Genomic DNA, 22,225 nt, shown 5'->3' with positions numbered 1-22,225 from the left:
TTTTATGTTGGTTCCAGTCGAGCATTTGTGTAATTGTGGTTTTGCCATGGTATAGTTATTTATTTCTTGCATAGTTTTGGTTGTAGCTTGACCCTTTGGGATGGAGTTTTCCTTCTAGTACTTTCTGTAAAACTGGATTTGTGGATAGGTACTGTTTGAATTTGTTTTTGTCATGGAATATTTTGTTTTCTCTATCAATGGTTATTGATAGTTTTGCTGGGTAAAGTAGTTTGGCCTGGCATTTGTGGTCTCTTAGGGTTTGCAAGATCTCTGTCCAGGCCCTTCTGGCTTTTATGGTCTCTGCTGAGAAGTCGGGTGTAATTCTGATAGGTTTGCCATTAAATGTTATTTGGCCCTTTTCCCTTGAAGCTTTTAATATTTTTTCTTTGTTCTGTATGTTTTGTGTTTTGATTATTATGTGACGGGCAGTTTTTCTTTTCTGGTCAATTCTATTTGGTGTTCTGTAGGCCTCTTGTGTGCTTATAGGCATCTCTTTCTTTAGATTGGGGAAATGTTCTTCTATGATTTTGTTGAGAATATTTTCTAGGCCTTGGAGTCTGATGTCTTCCCCTTCTTCAATGCCTATTATCCTCAGATTTCTTCTTTTCATGGTGTCCTTAATTTCTTGGATGTTTTGTGTCAGGAGTTTTCCAGATTTGGCATTTTCTTTAATGGTTACTTCGAGATCTGTGATTGTATCTTCTAGACCTGAGATTCATTCTTCCATCTCTTGGATTCTGTTAGAAAAGCTCACCTCTGTGTTGCTCGCCTTCTTCTCTGAGGTCTCACATTCTCGTTTTTCTTCTGTCTGTGTGTTTATCATTGAATCCATTTTCATCTTCAGATCTTGAACTGATTTTTTGATTTCTTTCATCTGATTGTTTGTATAGTCCTGAGTTTCTTCCATTGCCTCTTTATAGGTCTTCAGAGCTTGAACCATTTTATTTATTTCTTTCATCTGGTTGTTTGTATTTTCCTGCAATTTTTCCAGTTCCACTCTATGTGCTTCTTTTATGTCTCTCACCTGTTTGGCTGCGTCTTCCTGCATTTATTTGTTTCCTCCATTATCATCCTCATTACTAAGGATTTTAGTTCATTTTCTTGTATTTCCATTTTATTTGAGTTCTTTGGGTTGTTTCCTTTGGGATAGCTGGAAACTGGAGACCCCATCATGTTGTTTTGGGCTTTTTTGTGTATGCTTTTACGCTGTCCTTTAGACATCTTGCCATCTCTGTTTTTGTAGGGTAGCTTCCAGAGTTGGGTGGAGGGTGTCTGATGATAGATTCACTTGTGTTTTCACAATTTCACTAGGCTGGAACCTTTGATGCTTCACTGGTGTGGATGGCAGGAGGCTAGCCCTGTTGTTTTGCACTCTCACAGCCAGTGATCCTCAGTTCCCCTGTACTGTGGGTCGTGCAATCGTTCTGGGTCTCTGAATGAACATTGGGTCAGGCCAAGGTATCCACAGCCTTCTGGGTCCCCTGCCAAGTCCACCCAGGGACACTGGGCCCGAACCACGCGCCGAGCTCAGCTAGATTCTCAGGGCCTGGACCGTCTGCTGAACTCAGCTAGGGACTCTGGTTCCAATCTGCCCACTGAGCTCCCCTAGGGACTCTGGCCCCAAAATACAAGCAGAGTCCAGCCAGAATTTTTGGGCTGAGACTGCACACCAAGCTCAGCTAGGGGCTTTTGGTCCAAAGCACATGCTGTGATCAGCTAGAGACTCAGGGCCTGAACCGTCCGCCAAGCTCAGCCAGGAATTCTGGATTCAAACTGCGCACTGTGTCCAACCAGAGTCTTAGAGCCAGGACTGTGCCAAAAGCTCAGCTAGAGTCTCTGGACCCAACATGTTTGCTAAGCACAGTTAGGGACTCTGGCCCACACTGCATGCCGTGCTCTACCCGAGTCTCCGGGGCGGAATTGTGCATCGAGCTCAGCCAGGGACTCTGGACCCACACTGTGCGCTGAATTCAGCCCAGGACTCTGGGCTTAAACTGCGTGGAGAGTCCAGGCAGAGTCTCAGGGCTGCTGAGCCTGTGTGCAAAGCTCACCTAGAGTCTCTGGGCCCAACCTGCCCGGCAAGTCCAGCTAGCGACTCTGGGCCGAATCTGCATGCTGACCTCAGCCTGAGTCAGAGCAGCAGAACTGCACACTGCGCTGAGAACTGCTTGCTGAGCTGAGCTAGCACCTTGGGTGGAACTGAGTGCTCCACCCAGCCTGCATCACGGCAGGGGAGCTGTGGCTGAGCTGAGCTAGTGCCTTGGGCGGAACTGCTTGCTGAGCTGAGCTAACATCTCCACGGCACTGGGTACTGAGCTGAACTTGGGGCTCAGGGGCTGACCTGTCCACCGAGTCCAGTTTGGGTCTCAAGGTACCATGCGACCCAAATCCTGCCCAGAGTCCCCTCTCCCTCAGCAACTCCCACCGGCCACCACACCAATCATCTCTGCCGTAGGGTTCCAAGCTGCTAACCTCAGCCGCTGCTGTTGCTGCCGCTGTTGCCGCTGCTGCTCCAATCCAAGAAAATTCATGCTCCTCCTGTGTGCAGGGGCACGCAGGTCCTCTGCACCCTGGTCCCTTCGAACCATGGAGCACTCCTGCTGCCGTGGTGTGGGGACCTTGGTGTTCCTGGTTCAGAAATCTGTGCAATACCTGAATTGTTTACTGGAGCTTCTAAACACGGTCCACACTGCTCACTGCCATCTTGGATCTTCTTATTATTTATTTTAATCTTGTGTGCATATATTTACATATATTTAATAGTAAAATAGGATTCTGAGTTTATTACTTTGTAGAGTTGAATGTGTGCATCATATTCCAGAGGTGAGCGGATCTAATTTGAGTGTGGGCAGCATCGTTCCATTGGTTGGGGTCCCAGGCTACATAAAGAAGACAGAGCACTAGTGTTCATCTCTTTCTGTTTCCAGACTGCAGATGCAATGTGACCATGGACCTCATGCTTCTGTTACCATGACTTCAGCATGCTAAAGTGTGCCACCAAAGTGTGAGCCAAAATTAGTTCTTCTTCCTCAAGCTGATTTGTGAGGTGTTTTTTCACAAGGATGAGAACAGCTACTAAGAAAACCACTGACCACCCTAAGCAGCTGGCAATGAGAGCAGCAACCAAGACAATCACCTGCCACTCCAAGCAGGTGGAGCCCATTGACCCACAGGCAGGACCCACCAGTGTATATGGGCCATGTCTCTCTATCTCTGGAGGCTCATGTGGCCATTGACATCTTTAGCAATAAAGCATTTTAGCATGAAGCTATGTACATTTTCTAGACATTATGTTATTACACACTTAATGGTATATGCATACTGAAGTCATTACTCTGGTGTACAGAAAAACTTTAAGAATGGGTATGTAGCTAGCTTTATTTCAGAAGTCACTTTGTTGTGAAGGTCTGAGAATGAATCATTCTGGCCAAGACATGGATGAATCAGGTTACCAAAGAATTTGTTGTGCTAATTTCCTGGGAACCATTTCAAAGCAAAGCAGACATCAACTTCATTTTATGTGGAATCCAGTGGAGGTGAGGTAGTTGATGCTTGAGAAGGTCTAGGAGGATACAAAAGAGTCCAGCAATTATCTTGCCAATTAAAAATGAGGATTTCTTTTACTTTTAGCTTGGGTAAGGTCTAGGCCAACAGCCATGATCATTAGTAACTAGACACCCCCCCCCACACACACAGAGACACACACACACACCTCAAATAGATGTCAAAGAGGATGTCGAAGATTGGAGGTTTTTTGTTTAATTGTGCTAAAATGTACAAAACATACATTCACTACAATAGCCATTTTAAACCATACAATTGAGAGGTGTTGAGTCTACTTTTAGTGTTGTTTAACTATTGGCATCATTTTCCAGAACTGCCCATCCTTCCAAACTGTAACTATAAACCCAAAATTAACTCTTCATTTTCTTCCACTTCCACTTCCAGCCACTTCTACCTCTTAGTGAACCCCCCTCCTTCAGTCCCCATCAGTTTTCTTATTCTATGTATCACAAGTAATTGGATCTCTACAATATCTGTCCTTTGATGTCTGAGTTTCATTTTAACAGCATGTCAAAAGGTTGTCCATATGTAGCAGCTATCAGAATTCCTTTTCGTGGCTGTATAATGTCTCATCGTATATGCCTAATACATTTTGTTTATGTACCAATTTTCCTGGTGGACACCAGGGTTGCTTCTTTCTTTTGGCTTTTGTAAATCATGTTGCTACTGATTTATAGCATATCTGTTTTCAGCTCATTTATAGGTGTAATAGCAGTAGAACTGCTGTTCATATGGTAGTTCTGTATTTCACGTATTGAACAATCATGGAGGAAACACATGTTTCTCTCAGGGACTATTTCATTTTACTCTCTCATTGGCTAAGGGTTTAAATTTCTCCATGTCCTCTCAACCATTTCTTTCTGCTTTTGATAAAAACCATCCCTTTTGATCGGAGAGGTATCTGTGGTTTGATTTGCATTCTGTACTGGCTGCTGAGGTTGACGTTCTTCACATATGCCCACTGGCCACTCACAGATTTCCTTTGGAGAAATATTAACACAAGTCCTACCTGTCTGTGGGTCTATTGTTTTTGAGGAGATTTTTATGTTCTAAATACTAATCTTTTATCAAACATTCTTTGGTAATATTTTCTAATAATCTGTGGTCTCTTTCCTGTTCTCCTTTCCTCTATTTTTCCTATTTTTTCTTCTCTACACAACGCCCCCACTCCCCCTGCACTCCTTACCTTCAAGTCTGCATCCTTCATTTTTTTTTTTTTTTAAATTTTGATCCTGGGTCTCACTATGTGGCCTACAATGGCTTTAAACTTGTCATCCTTCTTTATCATCTTTCCAAGTGCTAGGATTACAGGCATGTGTCATCACGCCCAGCTCACATTTCTGAGTATGTCTTTTGACATGAAAGTTTTTAATTTTGAGAAAGTTCTATTTTTCCATTTTTTCTTCACGTCACAGCCAATATGTCATCGTCAAATACCAATGTTAGGAAGATTTTACTTGAGTCTTTTCTCTGAGGGTCCCATGGCCTTAGCACTTATGTGCAGGGCTTTGATTCATGGGCAGTTTTCTGGATACTAATGAAAACAACTGTCATTCTACATGGGGGTATCGAGTTTCTCCAGAATTTCCTGTTGAACGCATCATTGCTTCCTCATTAAATGGTCTTGGCATCTTGTCAAAAGACAAGTAACCACACATGTTGTAATTTCCATCTAGGCTCTGTGTTCTTCTCCACTGGCCTAAAATCCTGCTCAAGCCAGTACCACACTGTTAATATTACTGAATTATGGTTTTGTAGTAACATTTGAAATTTAAAAGTATGAGTCCTCTAATTTCATTCAAAATTATTTTGGCTATGTGTAATCCCTTGAGATTCCATGTAGACTTTCAGGTAGGGTTTCCTATACATGAAGTAAAACACTACTGGGACCTTGATAAGCTTTCCCTGTATCTGTCTATCTCTTCAAACACTATCACCCTTTCCACAGTATTTAACCTTCCACTCCATAAACTTGGGTAATCTTTCTGCTTATTTAATTCTTTGATTTCTTTCAGCGGTGTCTTATATTTTCAGGATATAAATTTTTTGAGGTTAAAAATGTAAAACTAATTATTTTTTTTATGTCAGACTGCATTTTTTTCCCCTTCTCTCTCCCTTTCCCAATCCACTTCTCCTCTGTTTCTTTTTTAAAAAAGAGGCAGGCCTCCCATGGATATCAGCCAGCCATGGCACATCAAATTGTAGTAAAACTGGGCACCTCCTTTCATACTAAGGCTAGACAAGGCAACCCAGTAGGAGAAAAGGGTCCCAAAGGCAGGCAACAGTCAGAGACAGACCCTGCTTCGAGTATTAAGAGTTCCACAAGAAGACCAGGGTACATAACTAGAGGGTCTAGGTCAGCACTGTGCAGACTCCTTGGCTGTTGATTCAATCTCTGTGAGCCCCTATGAGTTGATGATGTGGGCCATTTTCTGGTGTTATCTTTGATTCCTCTGGATCCTACAACCCTCCCTCCCCATATTCTACATGATTCTCCAAGCTCCACCTAATGTTTGGCTGTGGGTCTCTGCACCTGTTTCTATCAGTTGCTAGGCAAAGCCTCTCTAATGACAATTGGGCCCCTATGTATGAAAGGAGAACATCATTAGGAATCATTTTATTGACTTTTTCTTTTTTCCTTTGCCAGTCATGTTTGGTTCTATCCTAGCTCTCCAGTCTATCCAACTTCTGGGTCCTTCAGACAGTGTCGAGGCTGAGTTCCTTCTCATGGCTGGGGTCTCAAGCTGGACCAGTCATCTGTTGGGCACTCCCACAATTTTTGTGCCACCTTTACCCCAGCACATCTTGTAGGCAGGATAAATTGTAGGTCGAAGGTTTTTGTGGCTGGGTTGGCATCCTAGTCCCTCCACTGGGAGTCCTTCCCGGTTACAGGAGATGGCTGGCTCCGGCTCTATACCCTGCTTTAGTGGGAATCTTAGCTAGGATTATCCTCATAGATTCCTGGGAGCTTCCGTTGCACTAAGGTTTCTAACTCATCCCAGAGATGGCCCTGCCACATCTCAGTTGTCTCTCTCAGAACTCTCTCCCTTTGTTCTACATCCTTCTTTTTTTTTCTTTTCTTTCTTTATTTAATTTTTAAAAATTAATTTATTCTTGTTACATCTCAATGTTTCTCCTATCCCTTGTATCCTCCCATTCTTCCCTCCCTCCCATTTTCCCCTTATTCCCCTCCCCTATGACTGTGCCTGAGGGGGACTTCCTCCCCCTGTATATGCTCATAGGGTATCAAATCTCTTCTCGGTAACCTGCTGTCCTTCCTCTGAGTGCCACCAGGTCTCCCCCTCCAGGGGACATGGTCAAATGTGAGGCACCAGAGTACGTGAGAAAGTCATACCCCACTCTCCACTCAACTGTGGAGAATGTTCCTCCTTCTTATCATTCATGTTTCTATCCACATCCCTATCCAGTCCCCTCCCACCATCCACTCAGGATATTTATTCTATTTCTCCTTCACAGTGAGATTCATGTGTCTCCCCTTGAAACCTCTTTGTTACTTAGCTTCTCTAAGGTTAATTTTACTCCTCAGTATTTCACTCTTTTATATGTTGTCTTAGTTACATTTCTATCACTGTGCTAAAACACCATGAACAAGACAATTATAAAGTGTTTACTGGGCCTGTAGTTTTAGAGGCCTCCTCCAGCAAGGTCATACATCGTAATCCTCCCAAATAGTTCCACTAACTAGGTCCTAAGCATTCAAGTATTTGAGCCTAAGGAGTGCTTTCTTATTCAAACCACTGATGTTATTGTAGACAGAATTGTTTCTTGGATTTTCCATGACCATCATGATGGAGAGCATGGCAGTAGGCAGATGGGTAGGTAGCCATGGCCTTGGAGCAGTGGCTGAGAGAGCCTCCATTTGATCCATAAGCATGAGGCAGAGTGCAAGCTAACTGGGAAAAGCACAGGCTTTTGAAACCTCAAAGTCTGCCCCCAGTGATATACTTCCTCCAACAAGGACACGCCTCCTCCAACAACAAGGCCACACCTCCTAATCCTTCCCAAACACTTCCACCAACTGGGGCTTAAGCATTCAAATATTTGAGCCTAAGGAGAGAATTCTCATTCAAACCACCAATGTCATTGTAGACAGAATTGTTTCCTTGGTTTCCCTTTTGAGTTGTTCATTACAGGAGAATGAGCAAACAATTAAAATTTGAATATTTCTTACAAATTTATTAATCTCATTAGCTGCACTTGATTTTTCTGGACTTTCTAACACTTTCTACATATAAGTCATGCCGTCTACAGACAGAAAAAAATCGCTTTTTATTTTCCAACATCTAGTTTAAGGTAGAACAGAATTGCTAACATAATTACAAAGCATCAGCCATCCTCAGAGTTCACAGGCTGTGTTTGGAAGATAAGGTCCTTATCATCCACACAGTTCCAGGGATGTTGATTTTGCCCTAAATAGCTACCTGCAGGATGAGTGATGAGGAGTGGCTGGTGAGGGATGGAGGTTAGAAGCCTCCAACAGTGAAGAGTTGAAATTCAATGGCATTCACCAACCTCTTAACCAAGTTCTTACTTGGATGGTTCAAGTTTTTGAGGAGACACCAGAAATGCAAAAGTGCTATTTTGAACAATTCCTGGCAGGACAAAGATTGTTTTATGGACAGATCCATGGAAATTCTTACTTCCCCATCACCTGAAACCATGGATTTGTATTGACTTGGTCACTTCTAATCTGATCAATGTTCTAATAAGATAAAGATTATTGAGACAAGTCCTTTGTGAGGCAGTGAGCTTCAGTTTACTTCAAATCCGTGGGTCTTGTTACTGATTCCGATTTTTAGTCACAAAAATGCATGTATGACACACTTGCATAATAAAACCACGACTAGAAGGATGAGTATATTTCAGTTAAATTTTATTTCCCTCTGAAATCAACATAAATCTAAATCAGGCAAAACTCTGGATGGCTTGCATTTAAAAGACCTAAATAATTCAACTAAAAATTTTTGGGGGAGTCGGCATGGTGGGGCACCCCTATAATCCCAGCACTCAAGTGGCTGAAATGGTTGGGTCAAGAATTCAAGGCCAGCCTGAGCTTCCAGCAAGACTGTGTTTCAGTTTTCTTCTGATAAGTCAGTTAAGCAATGTTCGAAAATGAAACATTTGTGTCTCACTAGTTTTGGAAGAATTTTGTTTGTCAGCTAAGGCTTGGTGGCATGAAAAAGAGTGCTGGGTCTCCTCTCCTTCATCTTCTCTCAGAATCCTAAAATTGGGCTTAAAAACCAAAACCAAAACCAAACCAAAAACGAATGAGGGAAATCACAGCGTTTATTGGGAAGTAAACTGTGCACCTTTGCCCCAGGGCTGACGGACCTTACAACTTCTCATTTGAACGCACTGTCTCCAGAAGCTTCTTTTTAAAACAGTAACATTTCCCACATTGCAGTTTCAGGTCTTCCCTGCATATCTAATCACTAGTATCCTTTTCAAAATATTCCTAATTCTTGTTGTACTCCTGGGAAAAAAAATCAGTGTTTAATTGGGTCGCGGAGTGCTTTGTGAATGATCCTGTCACATCATTTTAAGACAGAATATCACTTTCATTAAATCAAAAAGTACTTTTGGACCCAAACCAGGTTTTCTTTTGCAAGTAGGAAGTTGTTCCCTTTCCAGACTCCAAAAGGACTATGATGATTGAGGCTTGATGAAGCAAGCCAATTGCAAAGCCACTACTGCTTCCTCTGGCCTTCTAGAGAAAGGCTTCTAGAACTTTCTCCCTCAGGGCCTCACTGAGATCTGTCTTAGAATGAACTTCTCTTTTGTTTTCCTCCTAGAGACAGAAGCAATGCGCTAGCTGTGTGAACCATACCTTTGATCCTTTCCAAAGTGTGAGCTTGGGGTTGGGCTCCAAGCCTGAACATAGAGGATTGGGGTTGGGGTCAGTTTTACACCTTCAGAAAGTGCTTCAGTCCTTTCCAGCCCTTTCTGACTTTAAAATTGCATTTAAAATTGAGGCTACACGCTAAGAGAGCCTCCACAGCTGCCTCCTGGAGACCCTCACTTTCCCCACCCAGGTAATGGCTTCCTATGTGGTCCCTGCCTATCACCTGTGGAACAGGGACACATGCTCATCTGGGTTGCCTCTCCCCCCCTCCAGATGAGGCCAGGCTCCTCACTTCTCCCCACTTCCTGTGCTCACTCCTCTCCTACACATGTTCCTCTCTCTCACTCCCCCCCACCCCCGTGCCTTAGCTTACGAAGCAAAGTTGTAACTTTGAATTCCTGTTTTTCTAACCACCCCCATGTGACCGGATATCTCTCAATTGGAGGGCTTTCCTAAATTCAGGAGTCCTTTAAAAGGGACAGCTTCCTCTGTCCTCCTTTTCAGTCAGGCAGCTCCCAGATCCTGGACTAGGCAAAGAGGCCACCCGAGGACCTGGCTGTGCTCTTTCCTTTTTCCTCTTCCCTCCTCAGTGGAAGGCAAGGGTACACTCTGGGCCATGAGGCTTCCATTACTCCTGGCTTTTATCTCTGCCATCCCGGCCGCTGTTCAGCTATTGGGTAAGTTTGTTTTGAGGTGGGGGGCTTTGCATATCATTTTGTTTGGAGTTTATGCTAAGAGTCCTGTGCACATCTGGAAGAGGAGTGGAGCCTACTGTCTTTGCAGCATGCGTGCTTTTACCTGACCTCCATCTGGCTTGTGTTTGGCCTTGGCCTGGCAGTCAGCAGCCAGGCAACACTTCTGCCCTCCAGTGTTAGATGTTGCCCACACTAAAGCCAACCCTCTGAACACCCCAGCGCCTCTGTCCTCCTGAGGACGTCTCTTGTGTCTGCTTATTTCTACCTGGCTTGTGCAATGGCTTCTTCTTCTGCGGTTTGCCCTGCTTCTAGTTTTCAGTTCATGCCATTGCCATCCTACTCCCTACAAATATTACTCTGAGCATCTCTGGTGGGGAAAGAGGAAGTTGTTGCCCCTCATCCTATATGCAAAAGGATAAGGAGGGGGAATCACCCTTGGGGAAAGACTTTGTGATTCTCACACTCAGTTTTTCTTGTGAACCTTTTCATTTATAATTTTTATTGCTAGAAAGTCCATCCTTTTTCCTTATCCAAAATTGTTGAGACTGTCTCAGAAGTGGATGTGTTCGATGCTAAAGTCTAAAAGGTGGTTGATGTGTCTGTAGGAACCCATCAGGGTTCCTTAGATGCACAAAGGCACTGCTGAATCTGCATTTCTCTGGATTATTTTTAAAAATATTTTATTAATTTATTCATATTACATCTCAATTGTTAGCCCATCCCTTGTATCCTCCCATTCCTCCCTCCCTCCCACTTTCCCCCTTCTCCCCTCCCCTATGACTGTGACTGAGGGGGACCTCCTCCCCCTGTATATGCTCATAGGGTATCAAGTCTCTTCTTGGTAACCTGCTATCCTTCCTCTGAGTGCCACCAGGCCTCCCCATCAAGGGGACTCTTAAGCACCAGAATGAGAGGGCCTGGGGGAATTTTTACTCTCAGGTCTATTTTGAGACTTGTTTTGACTTCCCATTGTCCATTATTTCCATCAGACAACTAATGCCCTCCAAACACAGTCTGTGGCCTAGGTATTAGCCTGTGTTCTGCTGTGGAAGTTCTCTAGGGAGCTATTTGATAAGTTTTTTTTTCAATTTTCTTAGTAATGTTTCCCCCTTTGAGACAGCAGAGTTCCTCCCTAATGCCTTTCTCCTTCTGGGCACAGATACAGGGAGACCATGTGAGGTCCTGTGGGTCTCTTTGAGCACAGGTACCAGAATGCAAGAGTGTGAGGTCCTGCAGGTCTCTTGGTGGGCCCAGATACAAAGTGTGAGTCCTGCAGGTCTCTCTAGAAAATTAAAAGCAAACAAAATGTAGGCTGTCAAGAGAGTCCCTTCCGGTCCAGATATTTTCAGTTACTCAAGAGCCTATGATTTTCAGCCTGTCACTGGGAGATTGTAGGTATGTGCCTCTTTTTCCTATTTATTTATTTAAAACATGTTTTATTTATGCTTACTGCATTTTGATGTGAGTGTGACATAGAATTCATGTGGAGATCAGAGGACACCCCACTACGAGGGTCCCAGGGATGAAAACCAAGCTGTCAGAACTGGCAGCAGCACGTTTACATGTTGAGCCATCTCTACCCCCAGGGTTTGTCCTATTTATTTTATCTTCTCTTGGTTCCAGTAGCCCAAGTCCCTAACGGTAAAGTCAGAATGCTTGCTTAGCCAACAGTTGATTAAAGGACATCCGAGTTCTCAGGACCCCCTTTCCTGGTTTCCCATCAGCTCACAACAGGAAGATCCCTTGCTACCTGATATCCTGCAAGCTTGTGTTCACCTGGAAGGGAGCGTTCACTCCAGCATCACTTTATGCATGTATGTGCTGATACCACTAACAGTTAGTTATGCCTTCGGAGTCTAGGGAGGTTAGCAGAGGGGCCCCCTTGTCCTCCTTGCTCTCCTGACCAGCTTGCTTTCTCTCAGGGATTATTGCCAGTGTTTTAAACATCAGTATGTATGTGGGGAGTTATAATCAATGAGAGCTGTTGGACACTGAACTTGGACTAAGCAGAGAAATATAATTTGGAGGGCAATGGTGTGTTGGTAGACCGTACAACTTGTTCGTAGGAAAAAGCAAAATATAAAGCATTAACTGACCCATGGCATTTGCTGATTCCCCCCCCCCCCTAAATATCTTAGCTTCCATTCTGAGACCGTGTAAGCAGAACTCGGAAGAGAAGCAAGCAAAAGACTCTAGCTAGCTGGTGCCTTGAGGCAACAGAGCGCCTTCCCAGATCTCAAGACACAGCAAAGCAGGGTGTCACATCATGGGAAGCCCAAGCTACGGAAATGAGGGGAAGTCGTGGCACAAGAGAAAAGCCTTATGATCATGAGTCATTAGCACAAGGGCCATCTTGGAAATGATGCGTTCTGATGATGCAATGGCCGTGAGCAGTCAAATGCCCAGGTAGCAGTGGAAGCCAACTCATGACACCATCTGCTTTTAACTCTTGCTCCTCCAGACCCCTTTGTTTTCTTCCCATAATATAAAGTCAAGTGAGTGAGTTAGATCCACCCCTGCTGTAGCATGTGGGGAGCTCAAAGTAGACAGGAAGCAGCTAAGCTGTGCTCTGACACTGACATCATGCTGGAACATTCACCCTGATGTAGCTAATGCTCTGAAGAGAATTAGTCTAATTGTCGCGTTGTTATTGTAGTACCCATTCTCACAGTTGCTCTTGCAAACTTTGATTTCACCTTAAACACACCTCTTACAACATGGATGTTCAAGTTTAGTTATTTACTTGAATGCAATATAGTGAAAAGAAAACCAAACTAGAGAGATGGCTCAGTGGTTAAAAGCACTGGCTGTTCTTCCACAGGACCCAGGTTCAATTCCCAGCACCTACATGACAGCTCAGAGCTGTCTGTAACTCCAGTTTCAGGAGATCTGACACCTTCACACAGACAGGAAAAACAGACATGGAGGAACATAAAACCAGTGCCATTCTCCACGTTTCTATTTGTTTGCTACTGTCTTTCTTTCCACAGATCTCTCATATGTCATGTTGGAAAGCCTGTTTTCTCCTATCCCTGGCAACAGATACCTAGCTTAGATTATTCTTATTTAAACATGCATAAATTTTATTGCATTTCATTGATGTTTTATGTCTGTCTGTGTCTGTGTGGGCCTAGTCTTGCATTGAAGACAAATTTCAGAATTTGGTACATTCCTTTCACCCTGGGGAATACTAGGGATCAAACCCAGGTCTTCAGGCTTGGAAGTGAGTGCTTTAACCAATTGGGCTATCTGGTGAACCCCTCAATTTTAAATTTAATCTATATGTTATATATTCATATATAATAGCTCATAAATATATGTATATACATGCATAACTAATGTAGCTAATATGTAGAGCTGGAAGTCATAGTTTCAGAGATCAAAGTGACAACATACTTTACTAGAGGAAAAACAATTAGCCTCTGAAGAGTAAGCAGGTTTCAGGAGTCAATGAGCTGACAACACCCAGCACCTGAGTGTGGCTTTTTGCCATTGAGGCTGAGAGGTGACATCATTTATAAGCTGGCCCGGTTTGATCAGGAGAGGAACATGGGATTCCAAACAACAGTACATTAAAAGGTGGACTTAGATATTTAGATTTGCATCAGGTTTTTTCCCGGAAGGGGAGAAGAAGGAATCAGTATTTACTAAGTGTTCCTTTTAGGGAGAATGACACGCTTGGTGCTTTACCTACAGCACATCAGTCAGAACTCCACAGTGTCGGAGAATGTTACCCCCACTTTAAAAATGAGGACATTGAGGTTGAAATAATGAGTTTAACTAAGGCCACACAGGAAATCACAGATCCTCCAAAACATCCCTTGTGGACCACATGACCTCCTCGAAGCTTCTATTGTCTTTCTGTTCAGCCGACCCTTTGCCTAGCTGCTTCATCAGCTCTTCTTTTGTTTCCTCTTTCATCCTGTTCCGAACTGTCTCACAGTCCATTCAAGCCTGTTTTCTCCACACTTCTGATAAGGATAAAAAATCACGGACGGAGTCACTTCCGAATCAGTGACTGTTCTAGGCGCTTTAGGTGGTCTCACCCCGTTCTTACAGACATAGAAGGCCCTGTGGGTCACTCTTGCTTTGATAGGTTGAAAGCACAGAGCACTAAGGAACTCAGCAAAGCCAGATCCAGTGAGCATTGTACTCTCACTATCTGCTACTAATACTCTGGTGATGTGTTGGCTGATGGGCACACAGGATGAATCTATCAGCATGACTAGATATATTAAAAAAAACAGTGTGTAGAGAGGCCCCAAGCTGGGAAGTCGATGGCTTAGGAGACAGTGGCAAGGCAAAGGCTGAAGGGACGACTTCAGGACACAAGAGGAACAACTTGCATCACTAAACAGTGGAGGAGGCCTCCTTCCTCCAAAATAGGAGTGACAGGGAGGCGGTAGAATGTATACTTTTAAGGAGAGGAGAAGGATATTGAAAATTTTTCATGCCTTCTTTTTTTTCTCTTTGAGTTCAGAAGTTATTTTGGTACCATGTGTATGCCTCCCTTAATGACCACATGGGGTGACATAAATTAATAACAGCCATGACTTTCTGGTGGATGAAGAAAGGATCAAAGTGATGCATAAAGTAACTCGAATTTTCCTTCACCTTTTGGTTCAATGCTGTCAAGCCTCAACCATTGCCCTCGCTGCACTTCAGCATTTTGTGTATTTGAGGTGAATGATAAGTACTTCCCACTTCATTTCAGTGTTGGGAAGTGATAGAACATTGTATGTTTAAATGACATTTACTGGGTTAACACACACACACACACACACACACACACACACACACACACACACACACACACACACACCCCTTCAGTCTGCAGAAGGTGACACTGGACAGCTGCATTTGTAGTGGGAAGCCATCACAGGAAGCACTGGCCAGACAAATGGGCCACTGGATGGGAAGCATGAGACTAATTATGCCAGTGACCACCATGAAGAATTCAGATTTGCAGCCAAGGTATAGGTGACACTGGAAGAGGAACCCCAATTGTCCCCCAGAATCCACCCACCCCATGAGTCACAGGGGATTCACTCCTTACAGGGCAGGTGAGGTCTTTGACCCACCAGATCTGTCTTGTGTGCAAACTCCTGTCAGAAAATGGCCCCAGGTGGAGCAGTACTCCTGACATTTTAGGGCTGGGAACACTGTTCAGGGATGTGGCAGAAGTTGAGAAAGCATGGAGGTTTTGACAGTATCTTTTACATAGTCTTTTTATATCCTCTTCTAATTCAACTCCTTTGTCTTCCAGAAGTTGTTTTCTTATGTGTTTTAATGTCAGCATTTTACTCGACAGTATAGAAAATCTAGAAATGTATTAGGGAATATAGTGTATATTTCTGTTTCCGAATAGTCCCCTGATATTACTGCATTCATTGCTGGTAGGTTTTTTTTTTTTTTTGACATTAACCACTTAACTTAACGTTATAGAATAATTTTAAAGCATGCCTAAAAGAAAACTCACACCTTATTGAATGCTTAACCTTCAGCTATACACAGGCTTGGCCTGGAACTGATTCTCTCCTTCCATCCTGTGGGTCCCAGGGATCGAACTTAGGTTGGCAGGCTTGGATGCAGATGCCTTTACCCACTTTACTCATCTCTTTGGTCCCTCTTAAGTTGTTGTAGTTGTTATCATCATCATTTTATCTGAGATGTTGGATTGAAAACTACCCCTGCTTCCAAAAATATCTTTGCACACTTATTTATTTATTTATTTATTATTTGCCCTGGAAATGACCTCAGCAACACATGTCCTTGGTATGGGGAGGGAATGAATGTCTTTGAATTCTTTGTATTGTCACCAGCACATCAATCAGCACAGCAAGTATTTGCCAAGTATTTCTTGAAAAGTAGGTATAAGACGAGAAAGATAAAGATGAAAGAATTTCCTTTGCAAGTTTCTAGTATATAAGAATTACAGAAAATCTTCAGCTGTCCTGGTCTGTAGTGAGACTGCAGAGAAATGAACACGGCTGTCCATCCGTCCCTATGTGTTCGGCTTTGTGGCATTTCTGCTACACAAGCATTAGAACGTTTACAAATGTGTCCACTGGAATGCTTAGAAATGACAGCCACAAGCTGTCCCTCGGTCAAGGTCTTAAACGTCCTTTTGGAGGAAGATGTACGTCTTAAAATCAGATGTGTTTCACAGAGACAATGGTGAAAGAGAAACTGCACTCACCATTGGAAGAATAAGCTGTGTTTCTTGTTAGCATGTCGTGATAACATTGTTTCCTTGCATTGTCTGATACCAGCAGCATAACACTTGCTCTGTATCTAGTGGCAAAGGAGAAGCAAAGGAAACAAGCACTGACAAGTGTGTAACTTAGTGTCATCTCAGCCAGTACTCCTGTCAGAAGTCTAGACGCTTACAGATGTGCCTAGGGAAAAATAAGCTCGCAGGGAAAACATTTATTTAAAATAGTCCCATAATCATGAAGCTACCACCATTGAATAAATAAATTCTCTAAGCAAAAATGCTTCAGTTATAACAGTCATTCATTCAACTAATATTTATTGAAAGATTATTTATGCTTTCTGAGCAAAGATGATAGTATTGAACCAGAGAGGCTAAGTCCTTCTCATGTAGTTTATATTATAGCAAAAAAAGGCACAATGAGAATAAATAAACAAAGTTTGGCAGTACATGCCTGTTATCTCAGTAGTTGGAAGACAGAGGCAGGAGGATCAGGAGTTCAAGACAAGGCTCTGTGCCATAGAGAATCAAGGCTAGCCTGTCTCTAAAATCGCCCCTCCCCCTCCCGCCAAAGCTCACAGATAAAAGGAGAACATATGCTTCAAGATGGTTGTGGGTATTCTATAGAAAAGAGCGGAGTTAAAATCAGTGGGCGTGGCCAACGCATGGAGGGGCTGACACTTGAGCTGGGTTTGCTAAAATAGCTAAAATAGAAACCAGCCAGGAGTGTTGTGTAACAGAAAGGCCCAGAGCTGGAGTTGGTAAGTGAGGGTGAGAGAGCAGAGGGTGAGGGCCGAAGGGGCTGATTGCTGAGGAGCAAGAGTGAGATGTGTTGGTTGGATGGCTCCCTATCCAGAGAGCTGCGTTGGTGAAGGCCAGACGTTTTCCTCCTGGAATTCTTGGCTCCAGTTTTGAAGGGGGGGGTATGTGTGCATATATATATGGGGAGAGAGAGAGAGAGAGAGAGAGAGAGAGAGAGAGAGAGAGAGAGAGAGAGGAGAGAGAGAGAGAGAGAGAGAGAGAGAGAGAGAGAGAGAGAGAGAGAGAGAGAAGGAAACCTGAGAATCCAGGGTGACAACTGCATTTCAGTTTGTGGATCTGGGTGCATTATTGAGGAAAAAAAAGATTGGGTATTGGTTCATGCCCTGGAGTGTGGGATTTTTTTTCCTTCAAATTGACACAGGCTAGAATTATTTGGAAAGAGGAGCCTCAATTTAGGAATTGCTTCCATCTGATTGCAAACAAGTCTGTAGAACCTTTTCTTGATTAATTATGGACAGGAGGCACTGGGATTATACTACCCCTGGGAAGGGGGTCATGAGTTGCATAAAGCAGGCAGCACAAGCCAAGGGAGCAAGTCAACAAGCAATATTCTTTCATTTTCTCTTCTCTGGTTCCTGCCTTAGTTTCCCTGGCTGATGGAGTGTGACCCAAGAGTTGTAAACTGGAATCGACCCTTTCCTTACCAAGTGGCTTTTGGCTATGGTGTCTTACAGCTACAGAAAGCTAACTAAGACAGTTCATTAACACATTACTGTGATTACAGTGAATTTAAGATAAACTACAGCTGAAAATTCGGTACATAGAATGAAAGTCAGATGCTCCAAAGGGAGGCAGTCCTCTGTGTCCAGACCTCCCTATCCTTAATCGTCAGTGAATAGCTGCTGTCTGCTTTGCATTTTCTTTTAATAAAGTCCTTTAATAAGGGCTGTCGATAGTCAAACCGAAACGATGAAATCCGAGGGGAAAGGCAGATGTGATGAGATTACCCTGAGACAGCTCTCTGCAGAGTAGAGGGCAGGAATAGCTAGGAAAACACCAGGGCGCGAGAGACGTTAAATGGAAGGTTCTCGGGCTGCCTTATTTTTAAATTGGAGGAAGGCTAAACTAGTATTTGTGCTCAACACAGCTTTTAAAAGATCTCCTGTGGTTTTTTTCATGAGCCAAAGCACCCATTTGTAAACTTTTAACTTTTGTTGAGGAAGAAAATAACTTACTTTATCACACTAACTCAGGGGCGGTAACAAAGTGAGGTCAGGCATGGTAAGGAGTTCAGGCGCACACGTGACCTCTCAGCTGTGGCGTATGCAGGAGGATCGTTGTCATCTCCAGAGAAGCAAATGGTAGAAGATGTTCTGGATCTAAGCTTTATGGAGTTCTGGTTCCAGGAAACCAAAGGAGTTTAAGTGGGTAACATAAAGTTCCCCAGAAAAGAGTGTCAGCAATCAGGGGCCTGGGAGAGAGGAGTCCAAGAGTCTTTTCCAGCAGGGGCATAATGGAGAGGGGGAGAGATAAACAAATGCGTCAGGACAGTGACCGTTTGAGGCCATGATTCTTTTCAGGATTTAAGTCAGGGCCTAGACTTCACTTCGGAGTGTAGGTGGTACCAACTGCACTGGGGAGCTGAGACCAGGAAATGGAGGTGCTCTTTTGAAAATGCTCTGGAAATAGGACTCTTCTGATTGCGGGTGTTCTCGCTTCCTCCCTCTCTCATCTTCCCCTCCCCCTCCCTCTTCCTGCCCCTTCCTCAACCCCAGAATTGTTTGATTAAGATAGCCGTCATTTATTCACATTATCCAAAACCTATAACCCTACCAACTCAATTGGAAAGAACCATACAAAGTAGACAGAAGAAGTTTAGGACGACATCACACAAAGTGGTTAGTGTATATTTCTGCCAAAATGTGATCATTTGCTTTCCTTGTATATTCTTTAAAAGCAAACAGAAAAAGAAACACCTTGACATGAATTCACATAGAATGGAACTTATGCTTACTAAATTCTTTTTTCCTGAGCTTTTTTTCTTCACCCAAAGAAGCCCCATTTGACCACAGGTCAGCTATGTAAGATGAACCAAAGGTATCCATACTTATTAACATCTTCTACCTGGTCCCTTCTCCCAGCTCTTCCAGCTTTCAGGAGAGAAATGAGCCCTCCACGACACAGCTGCCTCCACCACTTTTCCTGGAATCATAACTCTTTATGAAAATGGAAGTCTGAGAACTTTTATCCTAAAATACCGCCTTCATTATGTGAACACACTTAAGCATGTTTTCTGTTTCCCAAACAGATACGAGGCACTTTTTAATCTACAATGAAGATCACAAGCGCTGTGTTGATGCTATAAGTGCCACCTCGGTTCAGACAGCAAGTTGCAACCCAGAAGCTGAATCCCAGAAATTCCGCTGGATATCAGAATCGCAGCTTATGAGTGTCACTTTCAAATTGTGCTTGGGAGTGCCATTCGGAAAGGAATGGGACTCTATCATTCTGTATGCCTGTGACCCAAAAAACAAGCTTCAGAAGTGGGAGTGCAAAAATGACACACTCTTTGGACTCAAGGACACAGATTTATATTTCAATTATGGCAACAGACAAGAAAAGAACATTAAGCTGTACAAAGGTTCTGGTTTGTGGAGCAGATGGAAGGTCTACGGAACCACAGATGACCTGTGCTCGAGGGGCTATGAAGGTAAGAACAGAGGTCCTTTCCTCTTCTTATCAGCTATCTCCTTGTCTGACACTGAAACAAATAAACATATCCTCATATGGTCTGTATAAGAAACAGTAAGTCATCACTTTGAGGTTTTGAATTATTCTGTGTTCTAGACTGATGTGACAGTGACTAGGTGTGAGAAAATGTCCCCAATAACCATTAGTTATTGGTAGTTGATAGATAAACATTACCTTTGAGTGTATTTATATTACTTAATTTTTTAAATAATAAGTTATAGATTTCAGAAACATTTCACTGTGACCTTTGACTGGCAGTCTCCTATCTGACATTATGAAATTGTCTCATTAACACCAGCCAGTCTAGGATAAGGATAAGAAATGGTCCCAAGACCATTCTTTACTTCAAATCACTGGAAATGAAACTCTGAGTGTTTCTGGTTTATTCTGTCTCTCTGGGATATTTAGAGATGATAACCCTCCTGGATTATTCCCACTGCCTCACAAGGTAGCAATCATATTTAGTACCCTGTTTTAGAGAGGGCAGCATGAACAGGGAGGGAAACTGCTTCATTTGAAGTTGGTTCCCTGAGCTCAGGAAGGGGAAATAAAATCAGTGTTTAGCTTTCCCTTGTCTTGGCCAAATTTCGTTCCCTTGGAATCAGACAGCAAAACGGGTCAATTCAAAAGAACCTGAAGGCTTTAAACAAAATCTGTTCTCTTGAGTCAGATGCTGCGATCCCATCTCAAGTTTGTATACTTGGCTATCATGAGGCGTTTTCTAGAACAACTTCAAGGTCAGCGCAGGAACAGGCCTTTGGGGACAGGGGAAACCTATCCCAAAGTTACTTTGTTGCTGGAGCTGCTGCAGAGACTAGTTGAGCCTAGCCTATCACAGCGAGACCTCGAATGGGCGGGGTGGGTGGAGGGTGGGGCAGCTCTGTGTAGAGAGGTCAGTAGACTGCGTCCTGTCTTCCTCTCTAAAGAGAAGAGTAGATGTTGAAGTAGGTGAGAGTGCAGTTCAGAGAAGAGTTATTTCCAGGTATTTACTGAGCATGATATAAACTGTGGGGGTCAGGCACTGGGGGGAACGGGGTGAACGGCTACGGAGTCCATGCAGAATCTGTGGACTCAGACTCTGGAGAAAAGACTCAAAGGTGCAGATCTAACTTTTTTGTTCAATATAAAGGCCTTTGAAAGATTGAAGGGCCAATCAGACCATCCCATGCTGGCCTCAAGCACCAATAGCAATCAATCAGGTTAGTGTAGCTCTGAGGGAGAGAGAGAGAGAGAGAGAGAGAGAGAGAGAGAGAGAGAGAGAGAGAGAGAGAGAGAGAGAGAGAGAGAGAGAGAGAGTGTGTGTGTAGGAGGAGGAGCAAGGTCACCTCAGGAGACTTCTGTAAAGAAGGGGAAGCAGTCAGCGCCCTAGCATTGGATCCATTTTGATACTTCACTAGTGTGCTAGGAGTCTCTAGTTAATCAACACTGTGTGCAGTGGATCCGGACATTTTGAGGAGTCTTAGGAGCCTCTGACTCTTCACTTGCTAATCTCAGTGGGCATCCAAAAAGTTTACCTCTACACTCCCCACAATAAACTTAGAAATTCCAAGAGTGGCCACCCAAGCAATGCCACCTTCCAGGGGGAACTCGATAGAAAACCCAAAGGGCAGGAGGACAAGGTCATCAAACTTGACTGTGTCAAATTCTAAAAAGGGGACAGTTGTCAAGTTGAGGAATTCAGTTTGAGGGCAATAGTATTAGAAGTCCTCTTGTTGGACTTATTGATTTACATCCGCCCCCTCCCCCCCCACCTCCATCATACTGGGCATTAAATCCAAGGCTGTAAACATTCTGGGCATGTGCTCTCCTGCTGAGCTATAGTCTCAGTCCATTTTTTTTTTAACTTTTTATTTTGAGGCTGGATCTCACTATGTTGCCCAGGCTGGCTTTGAACTCACTCTGCAGCTCAGGTAACCATTAAACTTGAAGTCTTCTTGCCTCAGTCTCCCGAGTAGGTGCGATTACAGGCCTGTACCACTGGGCTTGCCATATTTTATTTTAAATCTAGACCTTTCTTTTCTGCCATTTGCTTTCAGAGAGGTGTGCAGAGTGCGTAGAGTAGCAATGGTCACATTTTAATGTGTTTAAGAAACACATGGTAAGCTTGTTTAAATGTGTAGATTGCAGGCTTTACTCCTCCTCACACTCTTAATTAGTACGTAAGGAGGACTCAGGAGTCTTTGGATTATTTTTATGAAGAATTGAGTGACAGTTTTGAAGATCGTCTACCAGTTACATTTTGCCAGCACTTTGATGATCTTTCAATATTTAAAATAATCCCTCATAGGGGCCTAACCCTTCCAAATGACTTTAATGAAAAAAATAAATAAATTTCACATATGTGTATATATGGAGAGGTGGTAAGAGGGGGTGGGT

At 43.4% G+C, this 22,225-nt stretch overlaps 1 protein-coding gene across 1 annotated transcript in view; it reads left to right on the top strand.

Annotated features, from left to right (window-relative positions):
* Positions 1–9,900: 9,900 nt before the first annotated feature.
* Positions 9,901–22,225, top strand: part of Mrc1 (mannose receptor C-type 1) — a 103,318-nt gene continuing 90,993 nt past the window's right edge. The window contains 1 exon segment of the mRNA XM_051151288.1: positions 9,901–10,104. Coding sequence (XP_051007245.1) covers positions 10,044–10,104 — 61 coding nt within the window. The 5' untranslated portion in view covers positions 9,901–10,043.

The sequence above is a fragment of the Acomys russatus genome, chromosome 9, assembly GCF_903995435.1.
Source record: "Acomys russatus chromosome 9, mAcoRus1.1, whole genome shotgun sequence".
NCBI lineage: Eukaryota > Metazoa > Chordata > Mammalia > Rodentia > Muridae > Acomys > Acomys russatus.
Note: the sequence above shows the minus strand (reverse complement) of the source record. Positions and strands in the feature narration are given on the sequence as shown.